Source organism: Syngnathus scovelli, chromosome 3, assembly GCF_024217435.2.
Source record: "Syngnathus scovelli strain Florida chromosome 3, RoL_Ssco_1.2, whole genome shotgun sequence".
In the NCBI taxonomy this organism is placed as follows: domain Eukaryota; kingdom Metazoa; phylum Chordata; class Actinopteri; order Syngnathiformes; family Syngnathidae; genus Syngnathus; species Syngnathus scovelli.
Window position 1 is genome coordinate 12,082,906 of NC_090849.1, and position 19,657 is coordinate 12,102,562.

The following is a 19,657-nucleotide window of genomic DNA, read 5'->3' on the forward strand; positions in this document are numbered from 1 at the left end:
TGTTATCACAGAATCCTATTTCTGCCGAGCTCTTTCAGTGACAAAACTATTTAGGTTGAAAACCAAAAATACACTTTCGAGCCATTTTCTGCCCAAAGGTTCTATAGTTTAGTTTTCTATGCATTCCAGGGATATACATTATACAATACAATACAAACATGGATACATTACAAATTGATGCACTGGTTGCAACAAGGATTGAACATCTTTTCAAATAAAAATTGTGACCTCAGATGACTCGAATGTGGACAAGAAGTAGCTGAGCATACAACACACCGAGCAAGAAGACAGAATACGAGAGGATGGCGAGGCTAATGCCAATCGCTGAACTAATGTGAAATGCAGAGTCGCGAAATGAGGGCAGAATAAGTCCTGAAGTGTACAGTATACTTTTCACTGAAGTCTGGCTCGAACTGCATTCGGGCTGCACACAACCATCTATGAGGAGTAAATTAATATTACAATTGAAAATATGCAACGATAATAACAGCTACATAGCAAAAACGGAAAGTAAGCAGTCATCAGCCATGATGAGCTAATAAGGTCAAATGTTGATTAAATATTAAAATAACGTTATTTGCATTTATTTGCACTATTTTGGACCACAACATTTTATTTTGGAAAACAAAAGTTTTGAGATTTACACAATAATAGGCCTCAAAATGATTCCTTATCTTTTTTTATTCAATTGAGATTTGCGATCACTGTGTTTTTATTTGCTAAATCCATTTCATGACAAAAATATTATATGACGAAAATTCAAAGTGTGTATAAAAAGAAGCAGAGGGGAAAAATATACTTTCTGACCATTTTAACAGGAAACATTCACCATTGACATGTAAATAACCCATTCAGAACTACGGCCATTATTTATTTTACACTTTTAGAAATTCACTTTATACCATGATAAGTATTTCAGGCTCTATAACTAAGCCCTGTCTCTCAATATGGTAATTATCTGAATATTAAGTTTTTATTATGTTTTTTTTACAGTTAATTTATGGACAAAAATATGTTCATAGTACAGCTTTTAAAAAATGGTTAAATAACATGTATTTTTACACACAATTGCATATTTATACACATATGATGAAGAGCAGTGGGAGATACTTTATTGAAACATTTTAAAAACGTTGATAAAGGCCTGTCTCTCTCACACAGCCTATTTAGTTTCCTTGCAATACTCGAGTTAAAGCTTTTAAGATTTTGATGGTATGATGTCATTTGCTGGTCAGAATTATAATCAGTATATTAGTCAATGTTCCCTCTGTGAATGAAATTAATTAATTATTTCCAATAGACGTGTGATTCCAATAAATGTGCACCCTGACGACAAACAAATTCCTTCTTGTTCAATCTAGGTATATGTCAGCCAATGTCCAGCTTCCCTCGTCGTTCTAATATCACCATGAACCTTCAAAGTGTTTAATTACCAGACAATTGGATCTTTTGGATCCCAGGGGGTGGTGATGCTCGGCCTAAGAGCTGGTTTAGGGTTAGAAAAGGGGGGTTGTGGTGGCGGCAGCGAACAGCCGGCAAGCAGTACGTGAGAGGCCCCATGTCTGCACTATCAGCAGCATCAGACGGGAAAGAGGAAGGGGGTGGGGGCCGTGTGCGGCTGTTATGAGAACTGCAGTGTGTTGAAACAGACTGACTGCAACATCCCACTATCGCACACTCTCCTTTCCTCTTTTTCTAGTAGTTTCATCTACATGTAAAAGCAACGTGGTGAAACGCATGTTAAGATGGACCCAAATATGGTTAATTTTTTTTTACAGCAACATCTACCAACTATGTTTCAATACACTGTGACAGTTCAGGTTTTATTCAACATGAGTGACAGTCGCTGCAGAAAATTCAATGACACTATCGGAGCCTCTAACTGTACAGACAACGAGAGATTTGATGTCATATTTACACTAAGGCCAAACCATCCCTGTCACACAAATACACCTTTTGGTAAACATCCAAAAGTGGATTGAGAGGGGGAGAAAATACCTCAGGAGCCCTTTAAATCCAACGCAACTCGTCAGCTCAATAGACACTGACAATGAAAATGAAGGAGGGAGGAGACAAAGCATATAAAGAATGGTGTTGCTAAGGGGCTTCAGCCACTGAGGAGACAGCTGAACCTAAATCCCTGATTCACAACACTTGCCATCCTCCCTCATCACCCCCCCCTACACACACACACACACCTCGGCTGCCATGCTATTGAGAAGAAGCAGGAAGCAGAAATCGTGACAATATGACAAGAGCTCAAGGACAACTTACGTGGTGCAAGACGTCCAGACAGAGATACCGGTCGGATTGCAGAAAGCAGATGAGCCAGCAGAGAGGGGCATGAGCGACGTTAAAGTGTCAGAACACTAGCAATCAAAAGGTGTTGTAATTCCTCCTTATTCCATCCAGCCAGACCGAAAGAGCAGCAAAATCCACATGCGTGCATTTGCACACGGCCAGCCACACATAAATAACACACCTCCCCCTAACACGGCGCACGTCTTCGTCATTCTCTTCGCTTCCCCTTATGGCTGCCACTTTCCGTTCTCTCCTTTTCTTTTCTCATTATCTGTCTGCTCCTCCCTTCCCTTTTTCAATATCCTCTTTCTTTCTTTCCCTCGGCTGCACATGCAGTCGGCTTCTCAGTCAACACCCTCCCCCCCAGCTCTCCTCTCTTTCTCCCTCACTCTACTCCCCTTCCGCTCATGCAGCCTTTACATCATCTCGTTCCCCCCCCCCCTCTCTCTCTCTCTCCAGTGTGTGCAGAGCGAGGGGCCATTATCGGAGCCACTGTGGGCACGTACGATGGAATGGAGGAGCGTGCAGTGAACAGAAACAGAAAGCGCTAAAGGCTATAGTCACAAGGAAACAGCAGCACCGACTGCCTTCAGCTCCACCCAACGCACTGTCGCTTCTCACATTTTACCTAAGCTTTTTGGCTTGTTCATTTCGACCCAGCGTAGGACTGGTTTCGTATGATTTCGGTCGTTGCGTCTTGGACACACGCATTCATCCATCAGCGGAAGCTGCAGGAGAAAGCAAAAAATGCAATTGTGGTTGTTTTCCTTCCGATTATATCCTCTTTCAGCGCAGCCCATGGAGAAGGACGAAGCGACAAAAACCGGTTCCTCCATCCCAGCGACTTCCTCGCGTGAAACCTGCAGTCGATCTTGGAGTGAAGCCGCACAAGTGGGAGCGAGGTTGTTGACTTGCTAACCCTTCCGCGAAGAATGAAAGAAGAAACTGGAAAAGAGGGTGTTTTGATATGATCTTTTCATTCTGCAACGGAGATCGGCTGAAAGACACCAATGTGGGATAAAACTACATGACGGAAAGGAGGACAGGGAATATTGGATGACACTTTGAGATCAGCGAGGATGAGGAGCAGGATATCAAGAGAGGGATAAGGGCAGAGAGATACTGCGTCAGAAGAAAGTGGGAATTCTATGGAGAAGTTCCTCTTGCTATGTGGTGAATGGTGGTGGAAGACCGAGGATGAGTCATTTTGTTATTCTCGTGACAAACCAATTGCATTTGTAAACGGACGAGCCTCGCCATCTTGTCCACCGGGCCAAGATCGCACCGCACTGCCTGTCGTTGGCTCCTCATCATCGTTCTACCATCGTTGTCGTTACTTGCTGGCTGACTGGCCTCGCAGTCGCTCCTCTTCTCAATAATCGCCAGGTTTCGGCACACATCCGCAGCCAGGTGAAGAAGAAAAAAGATGGCTGCCTCCTCCTCCTGCTGCGTAGTCTAATTCTCTGACATTATTCACCATTTGCAGACTTTGCCATTCTTTGACAGAAGTGACTTCCTCTCCTACTTTGGTCTTTGTCTGTCTCTTATAGCTTCCCCGCACTGTCATTTTCTACAGGCTTTCTCGGTCTGCCACGCTCGCCGCTTAGTTCCCCGAGCCTTTTCTCGTTCAAGCTTAGTGCAGCTTTCTCCGGTCCCGACGATTGCACATTGTCTGCCTCTCTCCTGCCAGACGTATTTTTATATATACACATAGAACAGATGAGCGTCATCCCCAAAGCGAAACGGTGCAGCCTGAGCTTTCCAAGGGAAGGACAGAAGCGGAGCATAAGTCACATGAGCAGGGAGGGCCAATGAGCGAGAGGAAAGGCAGTGGGCAGGCGAGGTTGGAAGCACATGTTGATGACATAGTGTAGTTGCATCATCGGCGTCATCATGTCATTAGCCTCCATGACTGCCACCCACCAACACATTCGCTTCCACCTCTCATAGGGCATCACCCGCCGCATTCGAAAACTTGCACTTTCAGTCAGCCCTACGTTCTGGTTCACGCCTTCGTCTGAATTGATGCAGCGGTTCAGGCTCCCCACTGGTCTTGAGTCATATAATCCTGGCGCACAAAAGTTGTCTTTTTAAGGTCAACAGTACAGCCTAATTGAATGCTAGCATGAGCTCGCGTTGAGCAAGACATGCCATCGCTCTCATATCTGCGTGTGTGCGGTCTACTGTTTGGTGTAGTGTGGCACAAAAATATTTAACAGAGTGAAAATTGAATTTATAACTGAGGGAGTATACTGAGTATTATTTAATTAAATATGATTTTAAAAATGTCTGTCAATTAAATATTTGACTGACCAATAGTAATCAACACCTATCCTTAACAGAGAATCAATTCTGTTGTCACTGTCCAGTATTTTGTCATGGAAAGACGAAGAAATTTTCTGGATGTAAATAAAGACATACAAAATTGTCAGCTGTTTGAAAGTTGCGATTTTTGGGTTTGACGGTGTTAAATGTTCTTTAGTTTCAAACTCGTAAAGACTTCTAATTGCACCTGTGCTCACTCCTTTTTGTCCCACGTTTTTCAAGACACAATTCCAAATAATTCAACACAACGATAAGAATTCTTCAAGCGGTCAATTCATGTAATGTTATATGTAATGTGTTATAGTACCCATTCAATTCTCTGGAACAGGCTCAATGCTGGCGGACAATCAACTGAACATGTTAACTAAATAAATTCAATGAGTTCAGTGGGCTGAAAGGCTTATACAGAAACAAAGCCACAAGGTTTACAATGACCGAACCTGACATCATATTATGAGCACAATGCATCTCAAACTCAATCAGCTAAACAAACTGACAAGTAACAGGTAAAAAAAACAATAGAAACACAACTTAATTTATCGAACACTTCAAATACAACCACAGCTGATACGAAGTGCCATGTACAGATTATAATAGAACATAAAACAATTCAACCAAAAGATAAAAATGAACCCATTAAGGAACTATTATAAACGATTTAGTTATTACATAAACAACTACCCCTGGGATATGAATAATTTCTGGCTTGATTGTACGCACATCATATATTTCCATTTGATCGATCGATCGTACATCATATATTTCCATTTGATTGATCCATCCATCCATCCATCCATCCATCCATCCATCCATCCATCCATCCATCCATCCATCCATCCATCCATCCATCCATCCATCCATCCATCCATCCATCCATCCATCCATCCATCCATCCATCTACCCATTCAAACATAAATAAATAGATAGATAGATAGATAGATAGATAGATAGATAGATAGATAGATAGATAGATAGATAGATAGATAGATAGATAGATAGATAGATAGATAGATAGATAGATAGATAGATAGATAGATAGATAGATAGATAGATACATACATACATACATACATACATAAATAAACAGCATCATGCCAGGAGTATAATGTCTGGCAAGACAGTAAAATGGAGTGGGACTTACAGTAAAGTCGCTGTAACCTGGCAGCGATTGAAATTCTAACATGAATCCCAGCCTATGATTTGGTCCGACCATCACTCATTCGTACAAGCTGCTCTCCTTTCACTGCTTTTCTTCGATAGCCTTTTCTTTGTCTCTCTTTGTCATTCTGCTTTTCTCAGCAGCACACAGGAAAGGTAGGAGGCATGACTGACAACACGAGTCGGTTTTGAGCAGTGTGTTGGTTTGACTTGCATATGACTAAGCCTGAGTCATCTTTTCTTCCAAATGACTGCTGGCATAAATCCCCTAAAACACCAGAGCTGAGTTGAAGTTATTGTTTGCAACAGCGGTGGGAGGTCTGACTATTTTTAGCTCCCTAGTTTCATTTGAGCATTGAAATTTCTATAGTTTTATACCATCTTTCATCCCTTATGTTTGGACCTGCAAGTTTGTGAATTGTTTGTATCCTTTCCTAGTAGCCAATAAAACCTCACATGAGCATCACAGTCACGCCAAGCATGTTCAAGCTCCTCCTCTAATCATACAGCGTCAACCAGATCATTCTCTCTCCACTGCCGATTCCATTGACCACCAGACATAAAATTGCCCCTCCCCCAAGCTACATTGCCCTGAAGTCTAATGGCATCAAGGTCATCTGATCTCACTCTCTCCCCACCCCCTCATGTGCTTTTGCTTTTTGCTCCTTTTCTTTACATTCTCCCTTCTCTTCCAATGCCTGTTTCTCATTACAGGCACAGGCATGCTGCTGCGAATGTAACTAAACATTTACAATGCACACAAGCGATGCAGGGACTGTAAAGGAGCCTCGCCTCGCCTCCAACCCCCTTCTTTACCCTTTCTTGTTTCACATGCACATGACTGCACATACGCATGCTACTCTGCATACTGTATTGGATTGTTCACTGAGGGTCAGTGGGTTTATTGGAGGGTGGGACCAGTGGCAGCAAGGCTGCACAGAGCGCATACCGTTGAGTGTGAGTTGAGTTTGCACTCCTGGAAATAAAATATTTACACTCCTCATTTGCAAGAATGTCACTTTGTTTCTAAGCTTTTAATAATTCACTTGGGAACTGCTGGGTTAAAAATCGGACCGACCATCCATTCATCATCAGTCTGCCAAAAAAAAGTAACAAAACTTTTGAGTAAAACGATTACAAAGGTTACAGTTCTGTTCTAGCAACTGTAAGAAAATGTACATACCTCGTCCGGTTCAAAGTCATGGTAAAAAAAAAGCAGCATATAAACACAAAGTTAAAAAAAACTGCTGCTGGGAGCTGCCGTGAGGTATAATGCAATGTAACTCACTTGTTGTTGCAAACAACTTTTTTTTATTTTTTGTGGCACTGTTTTGTTACCATACGCGTACGTGTGAAGATTGGCGGTGTTCGGCGGAAAAAAATCATAAGACTTGTAATGCAGATCAAAACTAATCATTTTTAGCAGTTTGAATAGGACACAAATCTTTAACCAAGTGAAACATTGCCACATCTGTGATGGGTCACATCGTTTACGGCCTCTGTCATACAGTGTGAGTCTGGCCAACGTTTCTGTGAGTGCTTTGACAGATGTACTCTATGTGTATATTTTCAATGTTAGGGCTTGCACAGACTAGTTGACTAGTCAATTGGACAACTTCACAATGCGACTCTAAAATGACCTTTAGAACAAAGTATGAATTATTCACGCCAGAATGTTTTTGTTTTACGGAGAACCCAGAGCGCTCTGAGTGTGCTGAGTGAATTTAATCCATCACATTAACTGATTAATTTTTTTTTTTTTTTAAGTTTCTGATTACACAGCTTTGTTAAGTGAGAACCAGTAAAGGTGAAAAAAGCCTGGCTTGTGCACATTTTGAGCAATTTATTTGAGAAATTTTGTGTTAACATGCTCATAATTTATGCATCATGTAAAACTTTTATAATATTGTTTTATAAAATTTCGTGCATATGCTCTTTTGGTTAATTGTTGATTTTCAAAATCTGAAGGACGCTGCTATACTTCAGTAAATAAAAACTCATTTTGAATGTATGCACTGTATAATAAGAACTGAAGAGAACATCACATCTCCACAGACAAACATAATAAAATCATATAATAGATGATTTTTTGTGTATAACTTATGCAACGTATTCCATTTTTTTCTTACACCTTTCATCTGTCTGTTTCATTTTCTTTTAAGGTTTGGTTGTACATCAATCCATTTCATGTTGGTTGACCCAACAGCCATTTCTCCCAACATTCGGCACGTGCAAGTCAGCACGAGAAGCCCAGCTGGGGAAGCCCGCTCCCCCACCCCCCACCCTCGCCCTGAAATCCGCACAAAGAAAAAGGAGGAGTGGTTTGCGAGGGAGGCAGAAAAAAATGGAAATAATGGTGGTAGGCGGGGGCTCGAAGGCAACATAAGGAGTGCATGGAGTGCTCAATTTTTTGGAAGGAACTCCCTTTGTGTGTGTTCTTGTAATAATAGGAATTTCATCAATACACATCATTTGTTAGACAGACAACGACTGACACCACAAATGTCTTGACAACTTCAGAACAACAGCAGGGTGCATTGGGTAATACCTGCTAGTCAATGTGTATAAAATAGGAGAATGTTCTTAAATTCTTAAATTAGGTACACCTCTGTCTTAAAAATGAAGAACAAGAACAAACCTATTCACTACTGCATAGTGGCTGCTTGCCATCCTTGTCCCTCTCAGGACTTGAGCTAAGATTAGCTCCCCATATGTCTGGTCAGGCGGAGCCGGTTTTAAAGGGCCAGTGCTCTGCCATGGCAACTCGATCTATGGTCACGGCATGAAAAGGCAAGAAAAGTAGAGGCAAGCAGGCCCAATCCGAACTTTTCAGCTGAATTGATGGAGCTATGACTGAGTTAGTCCCTTTTAAGAAAAAGGGTAAAGAAACATATTTAAAGTGCTTATAATGGCCCTTATTTGAATGCCTCTTTTTCAGCCTGCTTTTGTTGGTTCACCTATCGATTATTTTGTGCATGTATTAATAGGTTTGTGCGTGTGTGTGTGGGTGTGATGGAAACTCGAACAGCTGCGGAGCTATATGACCTAAAACCTAGTAGTGCTGCATTCATGCATGAACCGCACACCCAGTGGGAGCGGCAGCATTATCGGCAGTCATGTGAGAGTTAAAGAGTTAGAGCAACAGCTGATAGCTCCGCCCGCTTTTTTTTCCCATACATTTTTTATTAGCTGCGGCATCATGCAGCTGACAAATTCCCTTCCCTTCCATCAAACACAGACAGCATCCACAATGCCAACACGGCATCACTAAGGCACCGTCGTACCAAGCTAATTCAGGGTGCTTAACACAAATTAACTGATGATTTATATGACATTTAAAAGCTTGGAAAATTTATTAAACATCCACTTATTTGTTAAGGTAACATAAATTTGGGTGAAACTTTCATTTCCATCATCTGGAATTACAGACATCTAAAGGATGGTTTTAAGAACCTAATCATCACTGTTTTGAGAATCCAAATCCTTCAAACAAGGTCAACATTTAAAAATGTGATACTATTTAAACTTGCATTTGGTTTATTGTTGTGTCATCTGGGGCCAGTAGGACAAGTGAGGAAATGATGAATGTCTTCGGGCCAAGCTTATGAAAACTGACAAAATAACTAAAACTGGAAGAAAATATTTTCATGAACAAAATAAAACAAAAATTTGTGCTCTAAAAAGCACATCGAAATAAATGAAAGTACATCTTACGTTCCACACAAAAATAACTATAGTGAAAATAACCTTTTTGGTAAATTAATTTCATGCATGAACTTTGAGGATTTATTCTTAAAATGTTTTTATTTTGGTATTACACTACGGAAACTAACGTATTTTACATAAGTAAAACTGAAATAAACAATTTTAATTAAAAAAAAAAAACTATTAGAACCCTGCTAGGCACTCAGGTGATTTGTCAGGTATAGACATCTGAGTTATCTGAATTTTTCTTTTGTTCATCTTAAGAGCACCTTTGACATGCTATGCGTCCAACTTCATTTAGTAATATTTTAAAAACAGTTTCCTCATGACTTAAAAAACAACAGTCAATAACTAGGAACAATGTTACTCACTGTTTTCTGCGGTCAAACTCTGTCCTCAGTTGATTGCTATCCAATCTCTTATCACATGGTAATCATTAGCTTTGAGTATTTATAACAAAGCATGGCAAAGCAATAGAGCAAAATGTGAAGAAAATAAATAAATAAACTTATATATATATATATATATATATATATATATATATATATATATATATATATATATATATATATATATATATATATATATATAAATAAAATAAATATCCATCCATTATCTGTACCACTTGTCCCCACGGGGGTCATGGGTGTACTGGAGCCTATCCCAGCAGTCATCGGGCAGTAGGCAGGGGACACTCTGAACTGGTTGCCAGCCAATCGCAGGGCACACAGAGACGAACAACCATTCACACTCGCACTTATACCTAGGGACAATTTGGAGTGCTCAATCGGCCTACCAAGCATGTTTCAAGCATGTTTTTGGGATGTGGGAGGAAACCAGAGTGCTCGGAGAAAACCCACGCGGTCCCGGGGAGAACATGCAAACTCCACACAGGGAGGGCCGGAGGTGGAATCGAACCCGCACCCTCCTAACTGTGAGGCGGTCGTGCTAACCAGTGCTATCTATCTATCTATGACATAACACATTTTATTACTATATTATATGATTATAAGGTTATTTATTTTGTGATGTGCTAGCAGTTTGGTGTCCCAGCTTGACTGCTAAATGTGTGGTTGGGTTTATGTGGAAGAACTTGAAATGCTCTCAAATACCTTTGGGGTAAATTACAAGAGCAATTGTGATCCGAGCTCTCTCTTAACATGGGTTGAATGGAGAAAAATTCCCACACAGGTAAACTCTACAACTTTTGTACAGGAGATGAAATGGCCAGGAGTCCCAAAACCTTTGGCCAACTATTCTAAGAGCGGTTCTTGCCTGAAAAAGTGTAGTGAAAGACTGAATGGCACACTTGTGTTGTCAAACCTTCCACTTCCTGAGTCTGCACAATACGCTCAACCACTTCCTACACAACTACACACCCATACACTCACATGTATGATGGTTAGTGGATTACGTGACCGCCACGATTGGCTGCTGTAGCTGAGCTAAAATTAAAGTGGTGGTGTTGTCATACTCTCAGTGTTGCCCTGGAAACTAGGTCACTGTTAACCCTTTGCTTACCAGCCTGGGGATTCCATGCAAAGCTAAACATATGATTAACACACAGTCTATCTGCTGTCCCACCACGCCATTTTATATATCTTTTCCAATTGAAAGAAAAACCTCAGTGTGAAAAAGCAAGTTAAGGCTGTCTTGTAACCTGTTTTTGGACTTGTAACCTCTTCATTAAACGTACTCCATTAACAGCAGAAAAATAAGAAAAAAACTCATGCAATGACTCAGACAATGCTGACTTGTCACTACATAACCTGGTTTTCTTTATTTTTTAAATAGTTGTACAATGACTGTTTGCTATTTGGTAATCAGATTGCAGTTTGACAGAGAAACAAGATCTTTACTAGATAAACGAAAGCATAGTTACTAAACTGAACCGCTGATGAGCACAGCAACTGCAACCATCGACAAACAGCTCAGGAAAACACAAATGGGAAAGTGCAGCGATTTGTTCAAGCAAGAAAACGTTTGACCACAAATCCAAGAATGATAACCACATTATTTTTGAGAAGTGCACCACATCTTATGGAGATTATTTTATCTTATATTTTCGAGAGATGATGTAATGCAGTGAAACAGTCAGGCTCATGTTAAATCCAACTGCTTTGCATTCGCTTTACTTTATTGTCTACACAATGACAGTCCCTTTTTCCAAGAATGCGTTTCTCCGACATCTTGTTTGCTACAGTATGTCCTTAACGATTATCTGGAGAACTCTCGCCGCTCAAACCTCCTACCTGCCAAAACACATGTTCCCGACGGCGAGTGTGAACAGCGCAGTTCCGAATGGCGGATTTCAGCGGAAACACGCTGCAATTCGCTAAGCTTTACAGAGCCAGCAGTGCGCATGCGTGACCTACTAACTTTTACTCCCTTTACCTCATTTGACGCCAGAACCTACGCTCGGAAGGACGCCGCGCCCCCTCCCGGCTCCTGAGCCTGAATCGAGGGTTCCTCCTCCTCTTCCCTCCTTCTCTCCTCGGCCTCTTGTATCTACACATGCCTGGCGCTGGCACCAATCAGCGGGCAGCGTGGGACGCTTTAAACCGAGGATACCGCTACACATCACTAAGGCTCACAGCGACCTGGAGATAGAACTCTAATATGAGCCGCTTGGAAGAAATGGCAATCAGATATGGAAGAACCGATAACAACAGGTGGTTTCTACACCTGGGTGAACTTTGGGCCAGCAAACTTAATGACCAAACCTTTGGTCTGTGACTTTGACATAACGACAACGGCAAACTCGAGCAGCAACTGTACAGGAATTGTGCAGTCTTTGTATTCACAATTCATTAGGCAACATAAATTCACAGAAAGATCGGAACATACATGCTATCAGCAACACAATCATGTTATTGTTGGGTACACAAATGCCCACATTTACACCTCCGTGGTGCCTTAATGAGCTAACAAACCAGCAGCTCAGCTCACACGTCAATGACACACAAGCGCGGTAGCCAAACTCGGTGTCCTCCCTTACCTCGGATGCCACTTTGGGGTTCTCCGAGCAGCCCGGACCGTTTTCTTCCAAATTTTGCACCTTTTGAGACATTTAACACAGTGGCGGGAAGAAAGGGTGGAGATGGGAGGGGAGGGAGAATAACAATCAATGGAATAATGCGACAGAGGCCATTTCAAAACCACCTGTCATTGAGCAGAGTGGCTTTACCGATTAAAACATTCATGTCTGTCAACCTAAATTATTGTCATTGCTGTCATGTTCAGCAAACATTAAACAGCACACAAATGCATTTTTCTTGATTTGGGCTGAAGCAGCAAGCCGGTATTTCCTTCCTCTACTTCAACAGAGAATGTCAAGTAGATATAATTTTAAATACACAATTATGGAATATTTCTACTTTGCACAAGCTTCTCAATGTTCACCTCTTCATAACATACAAGTGTTATGAATATAGGCTGAAACAAAACAGCAGCCTTCACAATGGGGCTGGTTACAGTTAAAACAAAAGATCGTCTCATTTGCCACAGGCTGGTCTCCTTGTCTACATCGCAACAAAATGATGTGCTTTGTCTCAAGATGCTCCTCGGTCCTGTCTAACCTCTTCCCCCTCATTGTCTTTTCCACCACCCACCTATCAAACCTCAAACAGTGTGGATCTATAGTGGCGAATATTTACCCTCCAAGTCTCACAGCTGCCTTGCTTTGTATTCCTTCGTCCGTTTGCAGAATCCCCATCAGACAGGAGCCAAGTCACCAGCTCCCCCTCGTCGTCACTGCTATCCCTCTCTACCTTTCTTCTCTTTCTTTCTACACCACACTCCTCCTCTCTCTCTCTCTCTCTCTCTCGCTCTCTCTCTCTCTCTCCTTTCTGTGTTCTAACGGCTCATTCAGGAAGCCATCTTGTGTTTTTAATCTGGTTTTGCCGGAGCCCTCGTACACACGCTCTCTCTTTCTCTCTTCCCCTCGCTCTCTCACTCTACCCCCCTCCCTTGCTCGCAATCCCTTGTGCTCGTACAAGCCAATCGGTCTACTCTGCACATGCACACAAACACACGCACGCTCGCTGGTTTTTCTCCTTCTCTGCACAGAATTTGAACATCATTCTAAGCGCCCCCTCCTCCGCTTCCTCGGTTCAAACATGCACATTGCACATCACACACACACGCACGCACATACACACACACATTAGACGTCACGTTAAACATAGTGCACAATAGCAGCCCATCCACCAATCAGAAGCCAGGCTAGGCTTTGCTGCTAGGGTGAAATTGAAGGAGTGCAAGGGAGTTCAGTAAGAGGGGCGATAGAAGCTTGTAATGAAAAAATAAAAAATGGAGCAAAGGTGGAAGCGTAAGCGTGAACGTGCTTGGGGTTGGGTAGGTGGCGGTAATCTCTATGTCTCCTGTCAATTATCTCTTCAAGCTCGCCTTCGCCAAACAATGCCTTTGGTATGTGGTATCAAGCACCATCTGTGTCAGGGCTGCTTGCAATAACTGGACTGGACTAGACGACACAGTGTACACACACACACGCGCACGTGCACACACACAACATACGTACGTACGCAAACATAAATGTAAACTGCAATACAGTCTGCCTAAAACACCCAAAAATCATGTTACTCAGCAAAATGCTGACTAAAAGCAAGCAAAGCAAAGGTAAGTATGCAGATGTACAACAGTGCCAAGATTATTTATCACCAAGTGTTATCTGGAACCTGTTGGTCATTTGGTGTAACATTGTAAACCAGATGCAAGTAAAGTGCACGTTCGCCAAAAACCTTACTACGATGAAACACTTGCCAAAATAAACTGGATGCCCTTTCTCTTGACCTTTGCAAGTTAATGCAGGTTAAAATTGCTGCTCAATAACGTTGAGCAGCATTTACATGCATCCAACCGGTGACGACACATTGGCGAGTGAAAAGTACACAGAGGAGACGAGCGAAAAAGAGAGAGGGACGTGAACTGCAGCAAGGCGAGGAAGTCCCCCCAGTAGTGACACAGCGGTGACGGTCTGACACTCAAATGGTACGGGGAAATCCCCTCTGCTGACGTCACACAGGTCACATGTGAGAATGTGTGTTTACTACGTGGGTTTCTGATAAACCAGCCAATAATGTTAATTAACAACATGAAAGTAACCACTTTAGTTTTCTAAAAACTGTGGGAAGAAACAGCTCTTCAAATGCCATTCAAATCCTCCATAACAAATAAATTCATGAAAAAAAAAACTGTTAACTAAAGCATTTGACCTATTCTACTGCCCACACTGCTCTTATAACTCATGTTTTCTGTTTAAGTCGATTTTTTACGGTTTGACCATCACTGTAATTTTAAAGAGTCCATTAGGAGGACACCTTCAGATTTTGCACCGTTTAAGCTTATTTGTGTAATTTTTCAGCTGAAACTTGTCCACTATTTGAAATAGGAGTTCTCTGAGTACCAAACAAAAGTTAAAGATCGATTGTAGTTGTGGACACCAAAGTTGATGGAAAATGTAGCTTTTATGGGTGAGTGCTGACATCCTGGCCAGGTTTCAACATAGTGGTTGAAACCTATAGTGACTTTTGATATTGAAAATGCAGTAGTGCATCATTGACTTTTAATGCTTGTTATTACATGTACAAAAAAGAGACATTGCAAGCAGACGTGACTACTACAATGCAAGCTCAACCAAGATTCTGCATATTAAGTGGCATTTTTAACTCCACTTGCCTGACCAACAAATATGTATCATGACATTTATCGGGAATTGTATTTCATGCATTATACATTTAAACATTTATCAGCTGGGTAATGTTTTTTTCTCTACCAAAAATCTGCATCAGTCTCACAAATATCCATATTGGTCGGGCTCTAATTTGTTTAACTGAAGGCATCAGTTGCTAGGCAATGATTACTTGGTTACTGCAATCATATGGAGAATAGAAAGAAGAGATAGCAGGATTGGTGGGGGGATATTGATAAGTAATTATTATTAGAGCAAGAACGACACCACCACAGTTACTATATGGCTGAACTTATATACAGTGTGTCTTGAGAGTCAAAGGTGATGATTATCATGCAAATGTGTGTGTCTAATGTTTACTTAAGCTTTCATTTACTAATTAACAATAGGAAATTAGTGAAGTATGTAATATCAAGAGTGAGAAATGGCGAACTGAACTGAAATGGGCTAGAGTTCTTTCAGAGGTCAGGGGTTCAAATATGTGAAGGCAGTAAACTTCTATTACCCAACAACGAGAGAACCTCGGGAAAGACAATAGCCACAATTTGGAGCTCTCTTTCAATATGCCTCTCAGGCACTGACTGAACTCACATTGCACAGGCCTGCAGTCAACATTGTCTTGGCCCAGCTAACTTATGACAAATGCTCCTGTTGTTAGAACTACTAACTTCTTTGGCCTGAATATTCTGGACGTGAAAGTATAAAGACCAAATTTCAGTTAACACACAACTGCCATTTTGCAGGAAACCCTTGAGGGGGGATGCGTGAAGCACCCGGACAACAAAACAAGACAGCACAGGTCTGAACAGTGCTGATGAAAACCCTTATTTCCTGTTTGTGGCAAAACAAACCACATGTCCTTTCTTTTCAACTTTAAGTGATCCTCAACCCTGACAAGTTTTTCCTGCCTGTCATTATATTAACACCCTCTCATCATTATACATAATTGAATAATTTGAGAGCCATGCTTGATTTGGGTTGAACAAATTTAAAGGATGCACGTCAGTATTAAAAAAAAAAAAACATTGTGTATATAGTATGTACAACTACTAACTTGATTGGGACATGAAGTAATGTAGAGGTTTAACGATTAATCGACAACTCGATTATATAAAGAAATATATATCCATCCATCCATCCATCCATTTTCTATACGGCTTGTCCCCACGGGGTTCACGGGCGTGCTGGAGCCTATCCCAGCAGTCATCGGGCAGTAGGCGGGGGACACCCTGAAACGGTTGCCAGCCGATCGCAGGGCACAGAAAGATGAACAACCATCCGCACTCGCACTCACACCTAGGGGCAATTTGGAGTGCTCAATTGGCCTACCAAGCATGTTTTTGGGATGTGGGAGGAAACTGGAGTGCCCGGGGAAAACCCATGCGGGCACCAGGAAAACATGCAAACTCTGAGGCTTTGGAGGTGGAATCGAACCGGCGCCCTCCTAACTGTGAGGCGGACGTGCTAACCAGACCGCCTCACAGTTAGGAGGGTGCTGGTTCGATTTCACCTCCGGCCCTCCCTGTGTGGAGTTTGCATGTTCTCCCCATGCCTGCGTGGGTTTTCACCGCACACTCCGTAGTGATGTATGATGTGTTTCTCTGGGTTTTATAATTTGATTATGGGTTGTACTAAGCACATACTTCTTTGTTGTTGTACTTGTTGTGTATGTTGCAAATGTAATTAAATATAACCCCCAAAAAAACCTTACTGTTGTTTTTTTCCAATTTCTTGATGTGGTGTTTTTTTTGTGGAAAATGGGGATGGTGGGGTTTTGATGTGTTCTAACGAGTTTCAGGGATTCCACTTTTATTTATTTATTTTTTTTTATCTTTTTTTTACGTGTCCAATGCATTTTAATGCCGGTCAATTATGCAGTGTGTGGATTCTTGCCTATATTTGTTGTAAGGTTAGGAAAATACTAAGTAAATCTTATTTGTGTATTTTATACATCCGACCTTTAAACCTTTAACTTCTAATGATTGCAATGGAATGGAACTTACTCAATGTTTCATGGCAATTTGTAATGATCTTGTAATATTTGTTTCAAAGTAATTATTTGTCAGTGTGCTAACGAATATATGCTTCAGGGTCAGTCAGCATCCAATACCTAAATCTTGAGTTTAGTAGCCTCGTCAAGTTTTTCCTGTTCCAACTGCTGACCGTCCATTGCATCTTCCTCCTTCTTGACTTGAAAACCCATCCCCCGCCTTTTTAGACCCCGATGCACATACAAACACATTTAGCCATGCGCGCGCGCACACTGCACACTTGTAAATGCGCACTCTTTCTTCACACACCCACACAAACACAAAATAGCCTAAGGTTAACCCCCACCCTCAGTTGAAGCCTAGGAGGTCAAAGGACAAAGCAGAGGCAAATACAGGAATTCTCCTGTGCGGTTGCCTGCACAGCTCCTCAACCATGCACACAAAGATAGGCACGCGCACACACACTATTCACAGCTGCAAAGAAAATTGAATGTGAATATGTGGCTATTTTGATTCCAGCATTGTGAAAAGACACTGTCGGCCTATATTCTTATTACATGAAGCTAAAAATGGTACAATCACATTTTAGTCCCACATATACCTGAACTTGCATTGATTGAGAAGTTTCACTCATAGCTGGGTGAATTAAACTGACAGCAGGTAGCTGTCAAATATGTAAAGGAAAAAAATATATAGTATCACTAAGGCAGACACACTCAAAGTCAGGTATCACAATCCACTGGCTACCAGAGGATGAGAGTTCAAAACAAACTTTAAAAATGGTTTGTAGCACTAAGATGACTAAGATGAGTCATGGTTTAAATTTCATACGCATGACTAAATATTAAATTCTTGGAATGGGTTGTTTGTACGACTTTTAAGGACACTTGATGGTAATGAAAGGTGGTGAGGATTTGTTTGATTGTAATGCTGATGGAAAAGAGTTACGTAGTGTATTGGTATTGTAATTTATGGACAATCCACCTAACTAAAAAAAAATTAACAAAAATTATAACAATACCTCATTTCCTGAGCTCTTTCAAATGCTGCAAATGACTCAGGGCTATGTTTACACTGTGATTTAATTCTGATTCTTTTTAATCAGATTTTTTTCATTCAACGTTCACAGTACAGTTCAGATTTTTCCAACTTCTTCCCGGGGCCTCTTTCGTATCTGTATATAAATCTGCTATGTATATGATACAATTACAAGATGGGGCCCACGCCCCACTCATCCGGCCTATACACGATCTAAAGCCAAAGAAAATGATGCAAATTTTCCACAAAACAGAAGTGAAAAGCGATGGGTAACTTGGCACAGAAAACAGTCAGCGATGACAAGCTACTTTAGAACTGATCAAATGAAACAAAACGTCCAACAAAACAGTGTTCTACTAATTGAAAGACAATGTTTAAGATGCCTACTCACCTCCCAGGTGTGCTGTCTTCTTTTCAGCTCTTCACATTTGCGCAGCTTGCAGATCTGCTTGCCTATCTTGCGGTTCTTGCAATAAACACAGGCACCACAGTTTTGTTTGCGGCGGCATGGAGTGCAGGTACCACATTTCTTCCTCCTTTTCTTTTGGGGGTCGAAAGTGGCATCCAGTTGGGTGTCAGTGGGAGAAAGGGAGAAGAGGCCTGCTTGCTGATGCTCACTTTCTATGTACTTGCGCAGTGGGGACGTCTTGGGCAATAATGTTCTATTTTCTGAATGATCAGGAACTTTGCTGCTGAAAAGATTGCAGACATCCTGAGAAGCTGGACTGGGTATTGACATCGGCTTCGACATTATTTCCTAATGTGAGTCCTGCTTTTAAAAACTGTTTGGCTTTATAAAAAAAAAAAAAATCAAAAACAGCCTACTTCAAAATGCTACACCTGGTTAGCCTGGAAAAAAACACCTCAGTGTGTGTCATATTATTCTAACAGATGACCCTGCAAAACCTTGTCTTGCTACCCTGAGGTATGGTTGATGGTCCACTGGAGTTTGGGCAGAAAAACAGACTCTTGTGGATTCATGGTTATGCCAGGACCAGCCTAGACAGAAGGGGGAAAAAAAATAAAGAAAACTTCATCTCATTAATTCAAAACATTCTGCTTAGGTGCGTACTGCACTACACAACACTTGCTGTAATTCATCTCCACTTAAATCTGTTTACCTGGGCGAATGCAGTCAGTTTACACCAACATTTAAACAGTGAAAGACATGCTTGTTCAGGCATATCCTTAACCGGTTCCTTCAGTAAAGAACAAGCCAATGAAATCACAACTTTAATAACAACAAAGATAACTCACCTTGGAGGGTGCATTCAGACTTTCTGCTTTCTAAGCCTAACTGTCACTATGTGACTCACATGACCTTATAGATTCTGTGTATTCTTTGGGAAGCTACTATGTTCAACCTCAGACCCCACATGGACAAGGGCCTAAGTCCGCCACTAGAACGAATGAAAGGGGGGGTGATGTG

At 41.4% G+C, this 19,657-nt stretch overlaps 1 protein-coding gene across 5 annotated transcripts in view; it reads right to left on the minus strand.

Moving 5' to 3' along the window:
* tet3 (tet methylcytosine dioxygenase 3) overlaps positions 1-19,657 on the minus strand; it is a 39,557-nt gene that overhangs the window by 17,541 nt on the left and 2,359 nt on the right. The window contains exons 1-2 of one of the 5 annotated variants that reach the window (XM_049762859.2): positions 13,146-13,610; positions 12,488-12,547 (exon numbers count right to left, since the gene is read on the minus strand). Coding sequence is in view for 1 of the 5 variants with exons in the window: in XM_049762857.2 (XP_049618814.1) it covers positions 18,620-18,979 (360 nt within the window). In the remaining 4 variants the exon portion in view is untranslated. Of the gene's footprint in view, positions 1-2,274; positions 5,208-12,487; positions 12,548-13,145; positions 13,611-18,619; positions 19,228-19,657 lie in introns of those variants that run through there. The other 4 variants (XM_049762857.2, XM_049762860.2, XM_049762861.2 and 1 more) reach the window with 4 other exon arrangements.